Here is an 18,707-nt window from a genome sequence, read left to right as displayed (position 1 = left end):
ATTACAAGAAGGGTTGGTCCAAGTTAAAGGTCACTGAAGCTAAAAGGAGTAACTCTGTTTGACTCCCTATGTACAGGGGAGGGCCCTTTGAGGATGTTGCCATCAGTGATGCTTTAAAAAGATGTATCTTTGTGTTACATTCTGTTACTGCATCACTTCTACAGGCAGTGTCATGGGAGTGGGCATCTCCATTAATGCCCTCTTCTGTTCAGTGTGTAATAACTGCCTGGCTATCGGATTTTACAGGTGGGAAAGATGCTGACAGATATTACAGTTCAATCTCTTTAACCCAAAAGAAGAAGGAAGAAAGGACTATATCACAGAGCAAACTGCTGCAGTGAAGAAATTCCACGCTCAATGTTTGTAGAAGACCTGGCCAATGCGAGCTGCATGGCCTCTTCCCACCCATCATTTAAATCACTTAAAATGAATGATCTTAAAGCATGGGGCACCTCATGTGCACACAGTAGCCCCCGAGTTCCACCCTCGTTCATGTCCCACACCTCTGCACAGTGCCCAATGGATCAGAGAACAGACGCTGCTGGCTCACAAGGTCCCAGGGGAGGACAGAGGCCACAGCCCTGGGCTTACACATGGCTTTGCCGCACGGAGTGCAGGAGGGGAAGGATCCAGCTGTGTGAATGCACTGCTCAGAGAGTGATACTTGGCAAGCTGGGCTGTACTAACGCTTAGACAAAGGGTAGTGTCCTGGAAGTGCTTCTCTCACAGCTAAATGTCCGGCAGTGAGGCAATGAAATCTGGATTCATAATATTCTCCTGAAAAACGCGTTATAAGCCTGGTTTATTGTAGTGATATGCAGGAGCCAGACAAAACAGGGAATCCTGACTGCACTCAGCACTGTATGAACACAGATTAATAGCAATCTTCTGCCCTGATGAGGCTGTACTCTATACAGAGAGGGCAGGTACAGCATGGGAAATGTCAGATCAAACACCAATACAATGCTTTGCTCTTCAGCACCCTGGGAAGAGCTGTGTTTCTCAACTTCCCCGTGGCTGTCCTTCCACAGAAGAATTTTAAAAGGGATGGAGAAGTGCTGCTGCTAGTCATGCCTCTGTGCAGCTGCAGGAAATTATACCGAGTCTCTAAGGAATTTGGAGTTTGGCAGGCTAGCGTCCCCAGCTGGATTTCCATGTTAAGCGTTCATGGAGAAGACGTGCCAGATTTCACAGGGGTGGAAGTGGCTGGCTCTGTACATGCATATGCAGGAGAGAGGACGATGTAGTACATTCAGAGCTGTCTGAGAGTGAGGATGTCTGTACATGCATGTCTCAGTGCCAACATGAGAGGTACTGCTTAGGCATCTGTGGGAGAAGGTGTATGTTTGTGCTCTGTGCTGTGCGTCTCACTGGTGAGACACTAAGCTATGGCAGGTGAAGCAGGCTTCAGAGGACAAGGCATTAATGTAGGAAGAGAGAAGGAGTACAGAGAGAAAGACAGAGCGATGACAGCTATCAGGGATACAGAGGAAAAGACGGGATGACTAGAAAGACAGAGGTTGTAGCAGACATAGAAGGAGGAAAAAGAGAGTAAGAACAAGTAACAGGAACAAAAAGAGCAGGAGAAGAGGGGGGAAACTTACCATGCTCCTCTCTCTCCCCTATTTCTCACATCACCTCTTGCTCCCCTGGTGATTTCTCCATGATGAAAAAGGGCATGAAGATGGGTAGGTAGAGAAGGGAGGAGAAGAAATTGAATGGAGAAAAGAAAAGGCCTAAAAGAAAGAGTAGGAAAAAAAAAAAAGTAAAAGAAAAAAAAAAGAAAAAAAAATGTTGGGAGAATAGGAGCAAGTTAAGAGTGGTAGGCTTGATGTAAATTGGAGTGTTTCCATCATGGGCAGGTGCTAGGTGAAGGGCAGAGTGAGGAAAATAAATTGGGTGCAAGGAGGCAGGAAGGGTCTAGAGGACAGGGGACTGACATGAGGGAGTGACAGAAGAAAGGATAGCAGGATGAGGGGAATACTGAAAGGACTAAGGGGTGTGGAAATTGAGAGCATTTGCCTACTGAATTGGGGGAGAGGAGGCATGGGTGGGGAGATGCAGTTCAGAAACAAAGAACAGGAGTAATTAAGCTGTACAAAATACCTCTTGGATGATGTCAGGAGAAGAGAGTAGGTGGAGAGCAATGATTTGTTGATGAAACTCTGCCTTAGTGATAGCAGCTGGGATATCCATGCAGCAGAAACCAGGAAAGATCACTAGTCCCAACAACCACTGGAAACTATCTAACTGGAAACACTCAGAGCCTTCAATGCTGCTTCAGACTCTAGTCTGTAGAGATTGTCCTTCATACACGTGCTTAGTTATAGTGTCCACCAGAAATCTCCTGTCTGGGAGATTTACAAAGTTCCCTCTCTACCTTAACTTCAGCTAATGCACAAGCTGCCCATGCTTGACTACAGAGCTGCCTGTAAGAGGGTATGATTTGACCGGTACTTTCAGCATCTCATTACAGCTTCCTTCCCCTAGCATCACTTTCATTAGCAGTATGTGTCCCAGGTCCAGTGCAGTGCTGTGTGTAAGTACCTGGATGGGAGTGAACTGTGAGCTGATTTTTACCAGGATCAATATTGCTTCCTTAACAAATATCATCTTGTAAAAGCAGTAAGTAGCAGAGTAGGGATAAGGTGCAGTGCTGCTGAGATGCCTGCTGTCTTCATCACAGCTATTTCAGAGCAGCAATTACAAGCAAACATATGAGTTGCCCAGAACAAGAAAACACTGAGAGGTGGCTCATCCCCCAGCAGTGCATCCTAGACCAGCGCTGGAGAGGGAAATACGTGTCCCTAGGTGCAAACTCACTTGCATCATGGCATTTGGCAAGCAGTCAGCAGGGCTGGGAGGTGAATTCCCAAACTCAGCAGACGGTCAGTGCATGGCTGACCCACCCTGGAAAAATGTGTTTGTCACAGCCAAAGTGCAGATGAGCCCATTGCATTTTCAAAGTCTACAAAGAATTCAGATATGGACGTCCAGCAGTGAATTACTTGGTACCAGAGGGAAAAAATCCGTCATTCAAACCCTGGACTGACTCAAAAAGCCAATGTCTGTCACTGAAGTTGCCGATAGCACCAGGGGTTGAGCCTTCAGCCAAAATTACAGGGCACAGAGGCAAACCTCCAAGTGGGTCTTGATGTTTTTTTTTGCAGCCAACGTCATGCAATTGTTACAACATCAGTCTCCAAGGGCTAAGTGCATCCACGTACTAGAAACCTGTGTAGTGGTCAGGTTTTGTGCATCCTTTCAAGCTGCACTCCCTCCTTCACCTGAGCCATCTCACCTGAAGAAAAGAGGACAGAGATTTTGCTCTCAGTCAGTGTGTTCTTGGAGAGTAAATGCACATGCAAAGGGACTAATTCAACCTCTTCTTCCACACAAGGAGGGCAAAGGACGAGTGAAACCCATCAATTTGTGCTTGCTGTTTGAGCCTGGCATGTTGACAGCCTCCTTGGCCAGTTCCTGTTGGATTCAGTGGGGTACCTTCCCTCGCAGCAATGATTCACTGACTTTTCTCTCTGCACCCAGCTGGCTTCTCTGCCCCTGAGGCCATACCTCAGCAGGTCCCTTTGGCCTCTCCATCTGGATGCCTCATCAATGGCCTGTCACAGCGCAGTCTGAATTCCTTCTTCCTCTTCAGCCTTCCCAAAAGGCAGGATCCTCTCCAGCAGTGCACAGCCAGCAGGGCAGGCATGGTGCTCCCATCTGCTTTCTGGATGATTGGTGTTGCCTCCTAATGCAGCCTGCTTCCCCAGCCCTGTCCCCCCATACCAGCACAGCTCTCTTCCTCAAGCATGGCAGCAAGCATCGCCTTGCCAGCTGGTCTGCCACTGCTGGCCTCGTCTCTGGAGGGACAACACACTCATTGTCCTCACCTCTGAAGGGCTTTCAGTTTAACCTAGACACATGTTTGCACGTGTGCTTACTTCTGACACCCAATTCCCTGGCTTGCCAGTTTCTTGGAACAACAGCAAGTTTTGGAAACGCCAAAATATTTGAATTTGGGGTCAGTTTGTTTTCACAGTGAATGTGAAACTATGTTACTGTACATCAGCCTTCTACAAGCACTGGGCTTGGCTGGAGTGCATGTGCCATGACGCAGTACAGCCACTAGCAGGTGTTGATGGGCAGCATAAATTCAGGAGGAAGTGTGAGATTCCTTGGATAATGGGAATGGCAAGGTTATGGACCTACACTGTTGATATCATTCTAACAAACTTTGCAACTTGGGAGAACCAGACACAAATTACTTTTCATGGTTTTCACATTTTATTTTCTCAGAGAGTGTTGGAAAGATGGAAATTTTCAGGAAAAAATCTTTATGCTGAAACACATACTTGCATCTTTAAACCATTTTTAAGAATAATTCACATCTACCTTCAGCTTGAAAATGCTTCATAGCTGTGCCTTGTTGCCTCTCCTTTACTTAAAACCACGTTTAGTTCGCTGCTGGTTTTGAGAGGGCAGGATGGCTCACAGCCACCAAAACACTGCTATGGTGTGATTTTTTTGTTCCCTTGGCTCCCTGCCGAGGAGTGGCTCAGCTCAGGGTTCCCTCGGTCAGCAGCAGGATCCACACCGACTCCAGTAAACTCTGGGGTATGGGATGATAGCAGCCCTCCACGGCTGCCTTTTCATCTCTCAGAATTTGCCAGGGGCAACTTTGTCCACTTCAAATATCATCTCTTTTCAGACAGCTCATTCCTAAGTCCATTTCATCCATGCAGACCTCTTCTTTTCTAACCATGTTTTAACAACTTGAATAACAAGTAAGGACATTTATCATCCTGAGCTTCAGCACTGCCTCTGTGTTCTGCAGTGTGATGGGCATCCTTTTTGCTTTTATGGCTTTCCTTTCCTCTCCCCTCCACACTTCAACAATGTAACTGCCTGGAAATCAGCAGCATTTCTGCTTTGATCAAAGCATTCATCCAGCCACTCGGACGTGTTCATGCTGTATTGAGCTTACATAAAGAAGAATCCCTGTACCAGCTGCTTTCTGTGAGGCTGGATGGCACCAGGAAAACTGTGGTGCCCATCACCCCTCTGCAGATAAGCAGGACACTCAGTTTCTCAGGCTTTTTGCCTACAGATACTCGCCAGGCATTCCTGCTGCTGCAACATACATACTGAGAGTCTGAGGAGTGAAAAAGCATTAATCTTTACAGGATCAGGATCTGCACTTTTTTTTTTTTTTTTTTTTTTTAAACTTCTATTAATAAGAGTAACTTATTAACTTTGCCCCAGTGACCCTGGCCTGTCTGATATACCTGTGGCAGCACCTGGTGTTTTTCCTTGATTCGACTGTTTTGCCTCCACACTCTCAAGATGCTGGCACAGGAATCACTGCACACACACACATCCCAAAACCATAGGAAAATAGGTGTTGTGAGCTGGCCTGTCTGTCAGGAAAGAACTTAGCCCACTTAGTTGTTCCTATCAGAAGGCAATAATAAATCTGGTTTTCTTAGATTTATTCACCCAGAATACTTTCAAGTCATTCTCTCACATGATGCTCTTCTGATTTCAAGGCTCAGATGTTTTCTGATAGAGGTGTTCATCCGCTTCTCCTGCTGCAGAATTGGTCCTCAGCCAATAAAGTGAAATTGTTTCATCTCTGTGTATTCCAGCGGACTCATTCAGGTGAGCACCAAACAACAGTCCAAGCAGCTGCTTTTGGATGAGGGTTTTTTAACCAGCACATGGAGGGACAGATGGATCCCACACACACACACTCCACAGACACGGCTGCCCTGTGTCTTCCCTTCCCTCCCTCTCCTGCACTCTTACACATTCCCCCAGAGGCAAGGGTGCGGGTGACTGGAGATGTGAAAGTCACCTGATAGGATGCTCTGACTCCCTTCTCTACACAGCAAAAGCTCTCCTCGCCTGCTGATAGTGGAAGCAACTCTGCAAGGCTTTGCTCTGCTTACCAGACTGCAGAGTCTGCTGCAAATGCAAAACTGAAATCCATCTTTGCACCAGGTGCTTACTGTCCAAGGGGCTCCTGTGTCTTCTTGCCGTCTGTTTCTGGGTTTCCCCAGACTTGTTTTCTCAAAAGGAAGGTCTGCTCTGCTTCCAGCAATGCATCCTGAGAGGTGGCTGTCTTGGTGTTACCCTGCTTTTGGTGTGTGGGCATTCATGCTCACATCCTTGATTAAAGGTAGGCTGTCTTTGATACTAGTCTCTAAAATATTTTCTAGTCTCTGTCTCTGTTTCTGTTTCCCTGGAATTAATTCAATTTAAAGCTTCTGCCAGCTATTCCTGTCTTGAAACCTGTAACATTTTAACAGTATTTTAACAGAACTAAAGCAATCTTAGTTTTCATGTGTAAAACTCTTCATTTTAGTCTAATAACTGATGGAGAAACTGTTTCTAGCAAAGAATAAAAATGAGTTCTCATATTTTTGCTTGATGCTTAAATTTTGTCATTGCTTAAATAAGGTAAGTTAAATGTTTGCATATTCTGTACGCACACACTCAAAAGCAAGAACTCAATATATTTCATTCACTGTTGATTGTGATCTGTTGCTGAGTGTACTGGGGTGATTTCTATGCACAGGTCTCACTGGGTTTTAGCAGGATTTCTGCTTTTAAGTCACTACACCTTTTTTGAAAGTCTCACCTCTGCTGATGACCAAGACCTTTGTGAATTACAGTGTTTGCACCAGCAGGGCACAAGGTGTCTTAAAGCAACATCAACAGGACGAGGATCTGTTACCAAATTATAAAAATGAAAGGCCTAAATACTTGTTTGTTTCTGGTGCTTTATTTTAAAGCTCGTATCTGCTAAGAAGCCAGTAGGAAAATTTCAAAGGAAACATGATTTTAGACTCAGTGGCTTTAGTTGTGATACTATGTTAGAAAACTCATTTTCCCACAGTAGGGTACTTCTCATCACATTGCACTGCATAGTGATGAGGTCTGAAAAGAAAAGTAAAATTTCCTTTTTGAAAGACACAATACACAATATACAAACAACCAAATTCTGCAGACGTTCATATACCTTCTCTAGAAGTTGCAAAAAGGATGGAGCAAAACATCAAGTTGTGGAAGTTTTACTAGAATTTTCTTTTATAAACGAAAGTCATCAACAACCAGCATTTCAGCTTTTAAATGCGATAATTCCCTGAACCTGAGCATGCTTTGTATTACCTTAGAGGCAGAAATGCCCTCTTCCAAAACGAGGGAAAGAGTGGCCTGAGCATGAAAACAGTGCTCCATGTTTAGTCTAAGCATCTTCCTGTAGGACATCAGTGCAGTTACAGGCCCTTGTGTCCTATTTTGGATTTAAGGTGCTAAGTTACAGTTGTGTATTGAAACAGCAAAATCACTGAAGAGAAGTAGTTTTCTGAGCTGGTGTCACAAGAACCCACACGATTTAATCTTTCCATTTACAATTAAAGTCTTTTGTCTTGAGCATTACGAAAATAGCTATATCAGATTTGGGGTGTATGTAAAAGAATTCATACACCTCCTTCCTGCTAAGCCATCCAGCCTGTCCTGTACTGATTGAGATTACAGTTTTAATCTGCTTGTTCCCAAAGAACAGTTCCGTATTACAAAATCTCTGCTTTTTCTTCTCACAGAACTAAACAGCTGGACTTCCTTCAGAGCAGAAGGAAGCTTCTGTGTCTTGATACACAGTGGCAGGCACGAGATCCAGAAATAAAGCATGGAGTAGCATGTTATTTAATATCTTTTCCTCATCCTTACCTCTAAAATACCTATTCTTTATCATTGTGAACCCAGATACCGCAGCCTGCGAATCAGAGGAACGCCTATTTCATAAACTCTTCACCCACTACAACCAGTTCATCAGGCCAGTGGAAAATGTGTCTGATCCTGTCACAGTGCATTTCGAAGTGGCCATTACCCAGCTTACAAACGTGGTAAGTCTGACTACAGCAGGCTGCTGAGATTTGGGCATGGATGCCAAACACACAAAGTGCTAAACAGCAGACATCATCGTAGTAGTTGCACCTCCAGCTCTGTTAGCTGATGTTATCGTCTGTGCATATGTGTACATGATGAGACATTTGCCGTTCTGTCAGACGAGTCACTTCAGTTCCTCAGATAAGCTGTTCAAACTGTACAGATAGACTCGTTCTCTTTGCCACATCAAATCCCTCTGCTCGCGGCAGCACCCCCTGGCATCTAGAGCAGCAGTACCAATGTTCAGGACCACTCTGCACAGAGCCAGCCCACTCCAGAGACACCTGGTTGTGTCCGTGCTGTGTAACACGCAGCCCAGTTCTCCTGTGAGAACTGTCCTGAGAGTTAAAATCTTATTTTTTGCATGCTTCTTTTTTTCAGTTTGGTTGGTTCAAAACAACATAAGGGATGTACAACCTACTGGTTTGGAGCATGGAGCTGGGTGTAAGCGTTGTGTGTTCTGGGGTGCACCGTACAGCAAGCAAGTCCTGGCCTTGTTTCAGCCATGCTCCCCTCTGTGGGGTAAATCATCCAAGAGCAGAGGCTGAGTTTGAATTCTGAGGGTTCTTGAGTCCATAATGACGTGACAAGACAAGCAGTGAGAAGCAGCCAGGGTAACAGAGCTAAGGTGTCTGAGAGTATAAATGAAGGCATTGAAAGTCCTTGCACTGGAGGCAGCTCTCACCTGTGGAAATTCCTTGGTGCAATTATTTTGTTTCAGTGCTACAGGTCACTTGACAGGTTTCAGAAAAATAAATAAATGGAAGATCATAAGTAAACCATTTTTTTTTTCAAGTGTCATCATTTTTTTGGTCCTTAATCTTCTGTATTCAGGGCTGAAAATGCTCAGCATTTTCTTCACCCTTTGGTTTGTAAATGTCTTACAAGTTTTAATCCTGCATGTTTAAATATTAAGAACTACTCAAATACTTTCATTGCAAATGCCACCCTGCATTCATATATTTATGTAATCTGAGTTTTTCAAACTACCTTTAGGCTGAGGACTTCTTTGAACTGGATCCTTTTTTTTTTCTTTTTTTTTCTTTTTTTATGCCTCTTGCAGCTCTTTCACGATTCATTGCTGATTGGCGATAGCAGTAGGTGACTGTAAGCACAAGTTTTCAGTGCAAAAATGGCTTAATTTAGTGCAGGTTTGGTTCATCTGCTCATTTCCATGCAAACTGCACTGTAAATGTCATTTTCCTTGAATTTTGACCAGTACTGTGCCATGTAAACACAGCATTTTGAAAACTGAATCCAACAAAACACATAGACCCTTTCTCCCCTGACACTGACAGGATTAATTTAAAGGTTTTTTTCTTCCATGTATTCAGGCCCCTGGCACACTCTTTGTTTGCCACACATACATGTGGCAAAATTTTTCAGTAAAGCCTTAAAAAATTTTCAGTCGAGCTGCAGATGTCTGTGTACAATATGTAATCTCCCTGAAAACAGCCTAGCTCTGCCTAGTTATCTTCCACAAATCCCCTAGAAGTAGCCTAAGATCCTCCCGATAGCCACAGGCCACAGACAGAAAAAAGCTGGTATCAGTTAATATGGAATTCTTGTTTCCATTTTTGTCAGAATTAGTTGTGGCCATCTTGGCATACTGTAAATGATTAATGAGTGAAGATGTGCATGCCTGTATTTCTTTCTAGGATGAAGTCAATCAGATTATGGAAACCAATTTGTGGCTTAGACACGTAAGTGATTGCATTTTATTTCTTATGCACTTTGCATTAATGTGATGAAATGTGTGTTATCTTGTCAGTTAGATCTACAGAATGAGCACTTGTTTTGTAATAAGTATTTAGAGGCAAAAATAGGGAGAAGTTACATTAATTAATGTCACATTTGAAAAAGTTATTTCTTTATTCGTATTCCCAAGAAGTTGCATCTCCCAGATTTCATGTCTGCTGTGTTCCTCCAACTTCATTATTATTGGTTCATCTGGGAAATTTAGCTGGATTTTAGCTGGATTTAATAACTTTAAGGAGTTATTAAACATGAATCTCTGCCATCCTAGGTCATCTCCATATTCAAGACTCCAACCAAAACATTTTTTTAGCAAAAGTTACATGCCTCCATTTCTCCCATTGGTTTCAGTACTCATATATATTATATATTATTGTCGCCCTGTACTCAGCTATTGTCCCCCTGTACTCTGCTCTGGTGAGGCCGTACCTCGAGTACTGTGTTCAGCTTTGGGCCCCTCGCTACAAGAAGGACATGGAGGTGCTCGAGAGAGTCCAGAGAAGGGCAACGAAGCTGGTGAGGGGTCTGGAGAACAAGTCTTACGAGGAGCGGCTGAGGGAGCTGGGGTTGTTCAGCCTGGAGAAGAGGAGGCTCAGGGGAGACCTCATTGCTCTCTATAGGTACTTTAAAGGAGGCTGTAGACAGGTGGGGGTTGGTCTATTCTCCCACGTGCCTGGTGACAGGACGAGGGGGAATGGGCTAAAGTTGCGCCAGGGGAGGTTTAGGTTGGATATTAGGAAGAACGTCTTTACTGAAAGGGTTGTTAGGCATTGGAATGGGCTGCCCAGGGAAGTGGTTGAGTCGCCATCCCTGGAGGTCTTTAAAAGACGTTTAGATGTAGTCCTTAGTGATATGGTTTAGTGGAGGTCTTGTTAGTGTTAGGACAGAGGTTGGACTAGACGATCTTGGAGGTCTCTTCCAACCTAGACGATTCTGTGATTCTGTGATATAAACAAAGATCCTTAAAGAAACTAAATTGCTGAGAGAAACAAGCCATCTTCCACCAAAAGCAGCTTCCGTCAACCCCTGGTTGTGGTCCACACGAAGCTTTCTGGAAAAGATCCTGTAATTACAATCAAGACCTTCAGTGCAGACTGCAAGAACATGGAACATGGCCCAGTGATATGGAGCCAGACAGCAATGAAGGCGAGCTGTTGGGCATCCCTATGGTAATTCACTGACCCTCTAGAGCCAGTAACGTCCACTGTCCACAACTACCTGTCAGTGTGCATATGCACATCCCTTCTCACCCAGATGCTGGTCCCCTTTGATGCTAGTCTCCTTTAGCCTTCAGGGTCCACTCCAGTAAGAGCATCGGCAAGGCCTGAGTTTCCTGTTCGCTCTGGGGAGGTAACAACATTGCTACATGTGGATGTGGCAAGAGAGAGGAGAGATCTCAGATTGCCAGCAGCTGGTAGCTATTGATTTCCCAACTCCTCACAGAGAAGGAGATAGCAGACAACACTCACTTATGTCCAGTGTTTCTCCAGTTCATGGTCTTGCTGTCTCTTCAGATCATTGTCCTCTTCTACACATGCTTCTCTTTCAGTCCTTATCATACCCTGTCATTTATGAGGAAGATCTGTGTGGCAGATACTTGCTGATAACAGAAGGTTTTAAAATCCTTTTCCTTTCTTCTTTTAGATTTGGAATGACTACAAATTGCGATGGGATCCCAAAGAATACGATGGAATTGAATTTGTTCGGGTACCGGCAGATAAAATTTGGAAACCAGACATTGTCTTGTACAATAAGTATGATGAACAATTTTCCATTTTACCCTTTCACTGAAAAGTAGTATCTTGCAGCATCCGTGAAGGACATTGTTTTTCTTTCATGGTTATTTTCTTTTCTTTTCTTCATTTGTCTTTCTAGTGCTGTGGGGGATTTTCAAGTTGAAGGCAAGACCAAGGCCCTCCTTCGCTATGATGGAATGATCACCTGGACCCCACCAGCTATTTTTAAAAGCTCCTGTCCTATGGATATTACCTTTTTCCCATTTGATCATCAGAACTGTTCATTGAAATTTGGCTCGTGGACCTATGACAAAGCCAAAATTGATCTTCTGATCATCGGCTCCAAAGTAGATATGAATGACTTCTGGGAAAATAGTGAGTGGGAAATAGTTGATGCTTCTGGCTACAAACATGACATCAAATACAACTGCTGTGAAGAGATCTACACGGACATAACATATTCTTTTTATATTCGAAGGCTGCCAATGTTTTACACCATAAACCTGATCATTCCCTGTCTCTTCATCTCTTTCCTTACTGTTCTAGTTTTTTACCTGCCATCTGACTGTGGTGAGAAGGTGACTCTTTGCATCTCTGTGCTGCTTTCTTTGACTGTATTTTTACTGGTGATCACAGAAACAATCCCATCCACCTCTTTAGTAATACCCCTCGTAGGTGAATATTTGCTCTTCACTATGATATTTGTGACTCTGTCAATTGTCATCACTGTGTTTGTCCTGAATATACATTACAGAACTCCGACCACACACACAATGCCCAAATGGGTAAAAACCGTCTTTCTTAGCCTGCTCCCCAAAGTTTTGTTGATGCAGCGGCCTCTGGAACAGCAGAAAAAAAGCATCTCCAGAAAGACCAAGAAAGGATCAGCCAATACCTCGGGCAAATCAAAGCACAGCAAACACAAAGATACCAAACTACGCAAGGAGCAGCAGTGCTGTCACTGTGATAAAGTGGATGAACTCACTACCACCAAAAGAAGACGACTGAGCCATCAGTCATTGAAGTGGATGGCAGAGCACACCGAGTACTCCCCAGAAGTGAAGGACGTCATTAGCAGCGTTCAGTTCATCGCAGAGAACATGAGGTCTCAAAATGAAACCAAAGAGGTAAGGGAGGTAGTCACCAAGCCAGGCACGAGGCCACACTTGCAGCATCCCACAAGAAAACAGCAAGCAAGGGCAGAAAATTGTGATGTAGGAGGGCAGATTGAGGGTCCCAGAGTTGTTATGTCTAGAGAAGAAAATTCTGGGGCCCGTGACTTGGGCAAAGTTTTCTACAGAAAGGGGAGGAGCCAAATAATCCACTGGGGATGGAACAAAAAAAAAATGATTTCAACTGTTCCTCCTCTGTCCCTAGTGGATAATTCAAGCAGCAAGACAGTTTTAGTTTAGACGTGAGGACAACTTTCTGGGTAAGAAGAGCCACTGCTGTAGGGGTCATGAGGAATGAGTTTTGATCCCCAATGGTTCAGGCAGAGTTGATCCTGCCATGGGGCAGGAGACAGACCAGATGAGGTTCTTCAAAGTGTCTTCTAGCCCTACTTCTGTAATTCCTCAGAAGCAACTCTTCTGCCGGTGCTCGTGAACTGCGCAGCCCTGGTAAGCAGTGACACCTCAACACCAAGGGTGCTGTTGGACAAGCAGGGTGCTTTTCCGTGTTAGCAAGGGAACAAATACATTTGGGAACTGCTTTTTGAAGAGCAAGGCTTGTCTAGCTGCACAGAGTTTTGTTTTGTTTTGTTTTTCTGGAAAATACCTGTTCACAGCTAGTGGTAAATTTGGTAGAGATATGGCTTTCAGAATGCTGTTGCCAAAACTTAGTTTCAGTCTGGTGTTCTTTCTCTCCTTCTTTCTCTCTTTCTTTCTTTCTTTCTTTCTTTCTTTCTTTCTTTCTTTCTTTCTTTCTTTCTTTCTTTCTTTCTTTCTCTCTTTCTTTCTCTCTTTCTTTCTCTCTTTCTTTCTTTCTCTCTTTCTTTCTCTCTTTCTTTCTTTCTGTGATTTGACTAATTGTGGCTTCAGTAATATGGTATTTCCAGCCATGGCATGGCAATCATATTTTGAAATAAAAGTTGGGTTTGGGGGGAAGACAGCTGAATAAAAACAGGCATCAGATGAATAAAGCCAGACCCCCCCAAAAAAAAAAAAAAAGAGAGAGATGGAGAGGGGATTTAAAAAAAAATAGATTTGGCATTTGAACTAATGCATTAGCTTGTGTGAGGTTATAAATCTTTCATCCTGTTTGGGATTACTGTCATAGAAAATGATGCACATTGGGATCTTAAGAATCCAGGGCCTATTCCTCAGGTGTAAACACACAACTAAAAGCAGCTCCAAGATAGACTGTCATACACACATACACCAAGGTCTCACAAGGAATAAAAATTCCCCGACACTTCAAGATGTTTTTTAGAAGAGTTTTGAACCTAATGAAACATTTACCTTTGATCTGTCATTAAATTTTTACACGTGGTTTTGAAGCTTTTAGATGCAACGTGAAGGAATAATCCATTTCAAAATGAAATACTGCTGTTATTTCTGTCCTATAAAACAACACTGACATTTTGTGAGAAAATTATTGAGATGTATTCTTTCTATCAAAGTACTTGTTTGAAATCAGCACAAATTCATGCAATTTCAATACAACCCAAAAAAATAACTTTTTCCCCCTTGAAAAATGTCCAGAAGAGGTTTCATCTGAGAACAAAGTACATAACTTTGAATAATGTGCTACAGTTAAGGCCTGGTAACTGAATTCATGGGATAAGCCCAAAGCAAAAGACGGGAGTCTGTCAGCACAGAGGAAGACAGTGACCGAACTGAGCTTTCCTTATTACCTACGCCCCCAAATATTTTGTGAGACCCCAAAATTTCAGACCTGTTTTCACTGCCACAGCAGCATAAAATATATCCATGCACTGTATTCAGCTGTTTTCTTTGATGCATTCCAAATAATAGGAGACTTTGTGTGAAGAAGTCCAAATAACATGCCACTTTGATTGTACAGTTCACGATAATTCTTTCATTGCCAGTTATGCTGATTTGCATTTTGCAAACCTCTTCTGCCACATGCAATTGTATTCTTAGTCTGGTGTGTGCGTCAGCAGCTCTGTAGCTTACCTTTCAAAGCATACTAAGGATCAGAAGCAGGATTATTCATATGGGACAAATCCTCTTTTTGTTAAAAAAAGAGGGGTGGGGGATGGTTGTTGTCAGGTAAGCACTGAGGAAGTGATTCTGCAGGCTGCTTCTGCTTCACCCAGAAACACAAAGCCATATGGGTGCTATTGTGCACGTGTCCTGTATAAACAAAAACCCTTTTCAAATTGTGACAACCTTTACAGCACCAAGAGTTTCTGCTGTGTTTTCTTTCACAAAAAGTAAAGCAGCAGCCTTTGGGAGGAAAACACCAAGAAATTTGGAAAACGAATGGAAGACCTCTCAACAGAGAACTCTTAACCACTCACTAGTTTTGTATGAGTGAAAGTTCTTCTTATGAAGAGGTCCTCACACACAGGTACATTTCAAAGGGCAGCAACTTCACCAAGTGTGTCTCTAGGGTATGTCTCTCAGAGAGATACAAAATTCACTCTGGCTTGCATAGCAGATGACACTCCGCTGTGCTCAGTCAGGGCGCTTGCTTTGCTGAAGTCCACATGTCCAGTTGTCCAGTTTGACAATTTAGTTGAGCCTAACTGGAGTGAGAGTGGGGCAAATCAGGCCAGAACAGTAAATTGCCTCTTGTGTGGGCCATCAGGCCACAAAGGATCCTTTGGCAGGATCCAGCAATGTGCAGCTGTGGTGATTCAGCCTGCTGTGAAATCACCTCACTGCACCCACCAAGTGACCGGGTCATATTTGTTATTGTCAGTCACAGCCACAGCTTGCCAACAGACCTGAAGACTTAGAAATAATCAGTAGGCTAGGATGGTGTTTGATGTTCTCAGCCAAAACTGATAAATACAGATAGCAAATCAACCCCTCTAAAGACATTGCAACAACTATAAACACCACAATGTTCTTGCCTGTATGTATGTCCTTCCCCATGTACAAAAGCACAAGGGGCATTTCGACCAAATAATGTCAATTCAAAATTGTGTGTTATATTACATGTTTATCTTTTTCCCTTTTTTTTTTCCTATTGCAGGTGGAAGATGATTGGAAATACGTAGCAATGGTGATAGACAGAGTATTTCTGTGGGTATTTATAATCCTCTGTGTGTTTGGGACTGCCGGGCTCTTTATCCAGCCACTAATAGCAGATACATAACTTTATCCAGTGCTTGTGATCCACTTTTGATCTTATTTCATTTTCAGTTTGGAACTGTCCCAAAATTTCCCTCCACTTACATCACTCTTTTGCTCAGCCCCTTCTCAGCACCCAGCCCCAATGGGGAGGAGAGAAGCAAAGAGTCCTTTGTGCAAGCAACAACCCAGAGCAGAATGAGAAAAGGGCTGGACATGGGAGATGACCACGTGGTCTTGCTAAGGCAGAAAGGGTGGGATTTTTGGAGTGCCTGCCTATCTTTTTCTCATTGAGATCAGCAATAGCAATTGCACTGAGGACCACAGAAGCAGGCTGAAGTTACTGAGTTTCTCCCTTGGCCTCAGTGCTTGGGGCCATCAGGACAGTTCAGGCACTTCTGAGTGCATTACCCAAAGAGGACTCTACCTGGCTTTGCTGTTCTCTCCTGACCACAACTCTTCCTCAGCACTGACTTATTTTATGTTTCCTCTGTATTTCTTCCCTTGTACAATGCCTAATCTCCAGCATGGCACTTAGACGAGATACCACAGCCATACTGACTGCACAGATGCTCTTCACTGTGTTCCTGTGACAGAGCAGACAAAAATCTAAATAAAAGTACAATCACATCAATCCCTGTCCAGGATTTTGAATACAATCTAAAATAAGGGCTGCCCATCTTCTGCAATGCAAGTGCAAAATGAGGGTCTGAGATCTACAACACACGTGTTTAGGTTTATGCTTGAAGTCAGAGAGATCCTAAGCACCTATTTGTAGTTGAAGAAAAACCTGCTTGATATTTTGCACTGTGTGCAGCCTAGATCATCCTAGAGCCAACACAGAGGAATAACCTGGATGCAATAACAGAAAAGACGTGAGGTATTTGTGGTTTACAAAGTAATGCATCCTCATTTGAAATCTACGACTCTAAGACCGTTGAAAACTAGTTCGCCTGCTGCTTACCTTTGTAGGTGACCAAAGTCATCTTTATTTCCTGGTACTGAATATCAAAGCCCATGGTGAGCACCAGCAGGATTTACAAGCCACATTTCCTACATCAGCCCAACAGTGGTCTCAGCCCACAGGGTCTGCTCTGAAAACTCGTGCTTGCTCAGGTTCAGACATAAGCCCTCTAGGGAAGCATTTGTCCCCTGGTAGCTACTCATCACAGACAGAAATGGCTTAACAACATTGGTTTGATCTGGGTTTTTTAAACCCAGGACCAACTTGGATTACACACACCGTATCAGAAGGCCAGTTGTCATGAATACTGTGCAAAGGTAGGCACTTTTGTCCAAATGGCTCTGCAGCAGATTTCCCTTTGCCAGCTCCTCAAGGGTCAGCCTTGTGTGGGTGAACCTGTTCTGCAGCTCCAGGGACACTTCTTTGGGGCTGGTGTTTCTCCTGTGTAACCAGGTACCAGTCCCAGTGCACTTCATCCTGAAACACTGTGTAGCTGTGCACCTGATGTGGTTTCTAAATTATGTGGACACTTTACCCTCGGGTCCCTTCCCTGATTCCTGCTGGTTGTGCACAGAAGGATTCTTCTCTAAGAGGCATCATTCCCATCCAAGTCAGTGGGAGTGAAATATACAGCAGAGGTAACGGTGCAATAACAAGAATATAACTGTCTCGGTCCAATATTTGAAATAGGTAAAATCACTCTTTTCTAGAAGAAAAACATTTTTTTTTTCTGTGAACGCTCTGCATGTTGCATAATTATGTAGTGTCTGACAGACAGATGTATGAACAACCACACTTCATTTTGTTGGCCAGTCAATTAAATATCACTCCTGGAACACGCTCTAGTGAAGAATTTGTATTTTTTTTTTTGAAGCCCACTTCTGTACAGTGTGTTTAGATACGCTACCAAATGACCTTTGGGGAAAGAAAGGGAATTTGAAGAGGAAAGCTGCATTCTGAGAGTGAAAGCTTCTTTCCTACAGGAAAGACATCTGCCTTCCAGCATTCCCTGTTGCAACCTATGACCATACAGGCAATTAAAATAAGATGGCTGAAGGTGAACTGCATTGATGTCTTAGGCATGGCAGCTCACACCCCATAGCCAGCAAGCTGATCTTAGTGAAATCCCTGCCTTTTGGTCAAGACATAATTGCTCAGCTCCCCATCCCCTGTTAGGAGTCCACCTAACACACTTGATTCCTCCCGTTTCCTCATCGGCTGAGTACTACATGTTCACAAACTACTCAATGCTTATTACTACACCATATATGTACAATTTTATTTGACCAACCTTTAATTTCTTCTTTTCCTTTTTTTTTTTCTTCTTCTCTCATGACTAGAGGGCCTGTGATTTTTTGTTTTTACTGATTTTGCACTGCTTGTCCTGTTTTTTTCTTAGCTGTCTTCCTTATTTTGGGGCAGTGGGACCTTCTCCTTATCTGCTTAACATACTCCCCACTGGTATGCCACTGTTATCCCTTCACAATCACTTTTGAATATGCAAGGTTAGTGGAATTTTCCACTGCAAGAACACTTTATTTCTCACACCTGACAGTGCTCACCTCTGGGAATTTATTTTTGAAAGCACTGTTTCCAGAAGCAGTTAGACAACTCAGTCAGCCCACCAGGTTCTTTCCCAAGGGAGACAATCCTTCCACTTCTCCCTCAATAAAAGGTCCAGAGGAGTTTGACATATTCGTCGCCTGGGGAACAGATGACACACCTGGTCCTGCCAAGCAGTGCTGAGTCCCTGCAAACCAGTGCCTGCGTATCAAGATGTCACACTTTGAGGCAGTGATGAGGCAGAGGGTTGGGGTTTGCTTTTAAGATTTTAAATTTGAAATGTTGTCATGCACAGGCAGGAGCACAGGGAGCAGAAGGAGGGAACCCATCAGAGGAATGCCTGCCCAAATGCCCTTCCTGGTTGTATTTTTTAGTGGGACATGCTGAATGCATCTGTGGGCCAGAGCGAAAAAGATTCAGGGAAGCTCAGAAACAATCAGCATGAGGAATAATGAGCAGTGAAACTACAAATGT

General features: G+C 43.6%; 1 protein-coding gene across 1 annotated transcript; it reads left to right on the top strand.

Moving 5' to 3' along the window:
* Positions 1–5,897: 5,897 nt before the first annotated feature.
* On the top strand, positions 5,898–17,462 carry CHRNA6 (cholinergic receptor nicotinic alpha 6 subunit). Its single transcript, XM_040542153.1, has 6 exons — positions 5,898–6,181; positions 7,771–7,910; positions 9,612–9,656; positions 11,353–11,462; positions 11,584–12,571; positions 15,609–17,462. The coding sequence occupies exons 1-6, from the start codon at positions 6,103–6,105 to the stop codon at positions 15,729–15,731; spliced, it is 1,485 nt and encodes a 494-aa protein (XP_040398087.1). The 5' UTR covers positions 5,898–6,102; the 3' UTR covers positions 15,732–17,462.
* Positions 17,463–18,707: the final 1,245 nt, after the last annotated feature.

This window comes from Cygnus olor, chromosome Z (assembly GCF_009769625.2).
Source record: "Cygnus olor isolate bCygOlo1 chromosome Z, bCygOlo1.pri.v2, whole genome shotgun sequence".
NCBI classification, from domain to species: domain Eukaryota; kingdom Metazoa; phylum Chordata; class Aves; order Anseriformes; family Anatidae; genus Cygnus; species Cygnus olor.
This window is presented reverse-complemented; position numbering and strand designations above follow the sequence as displayed.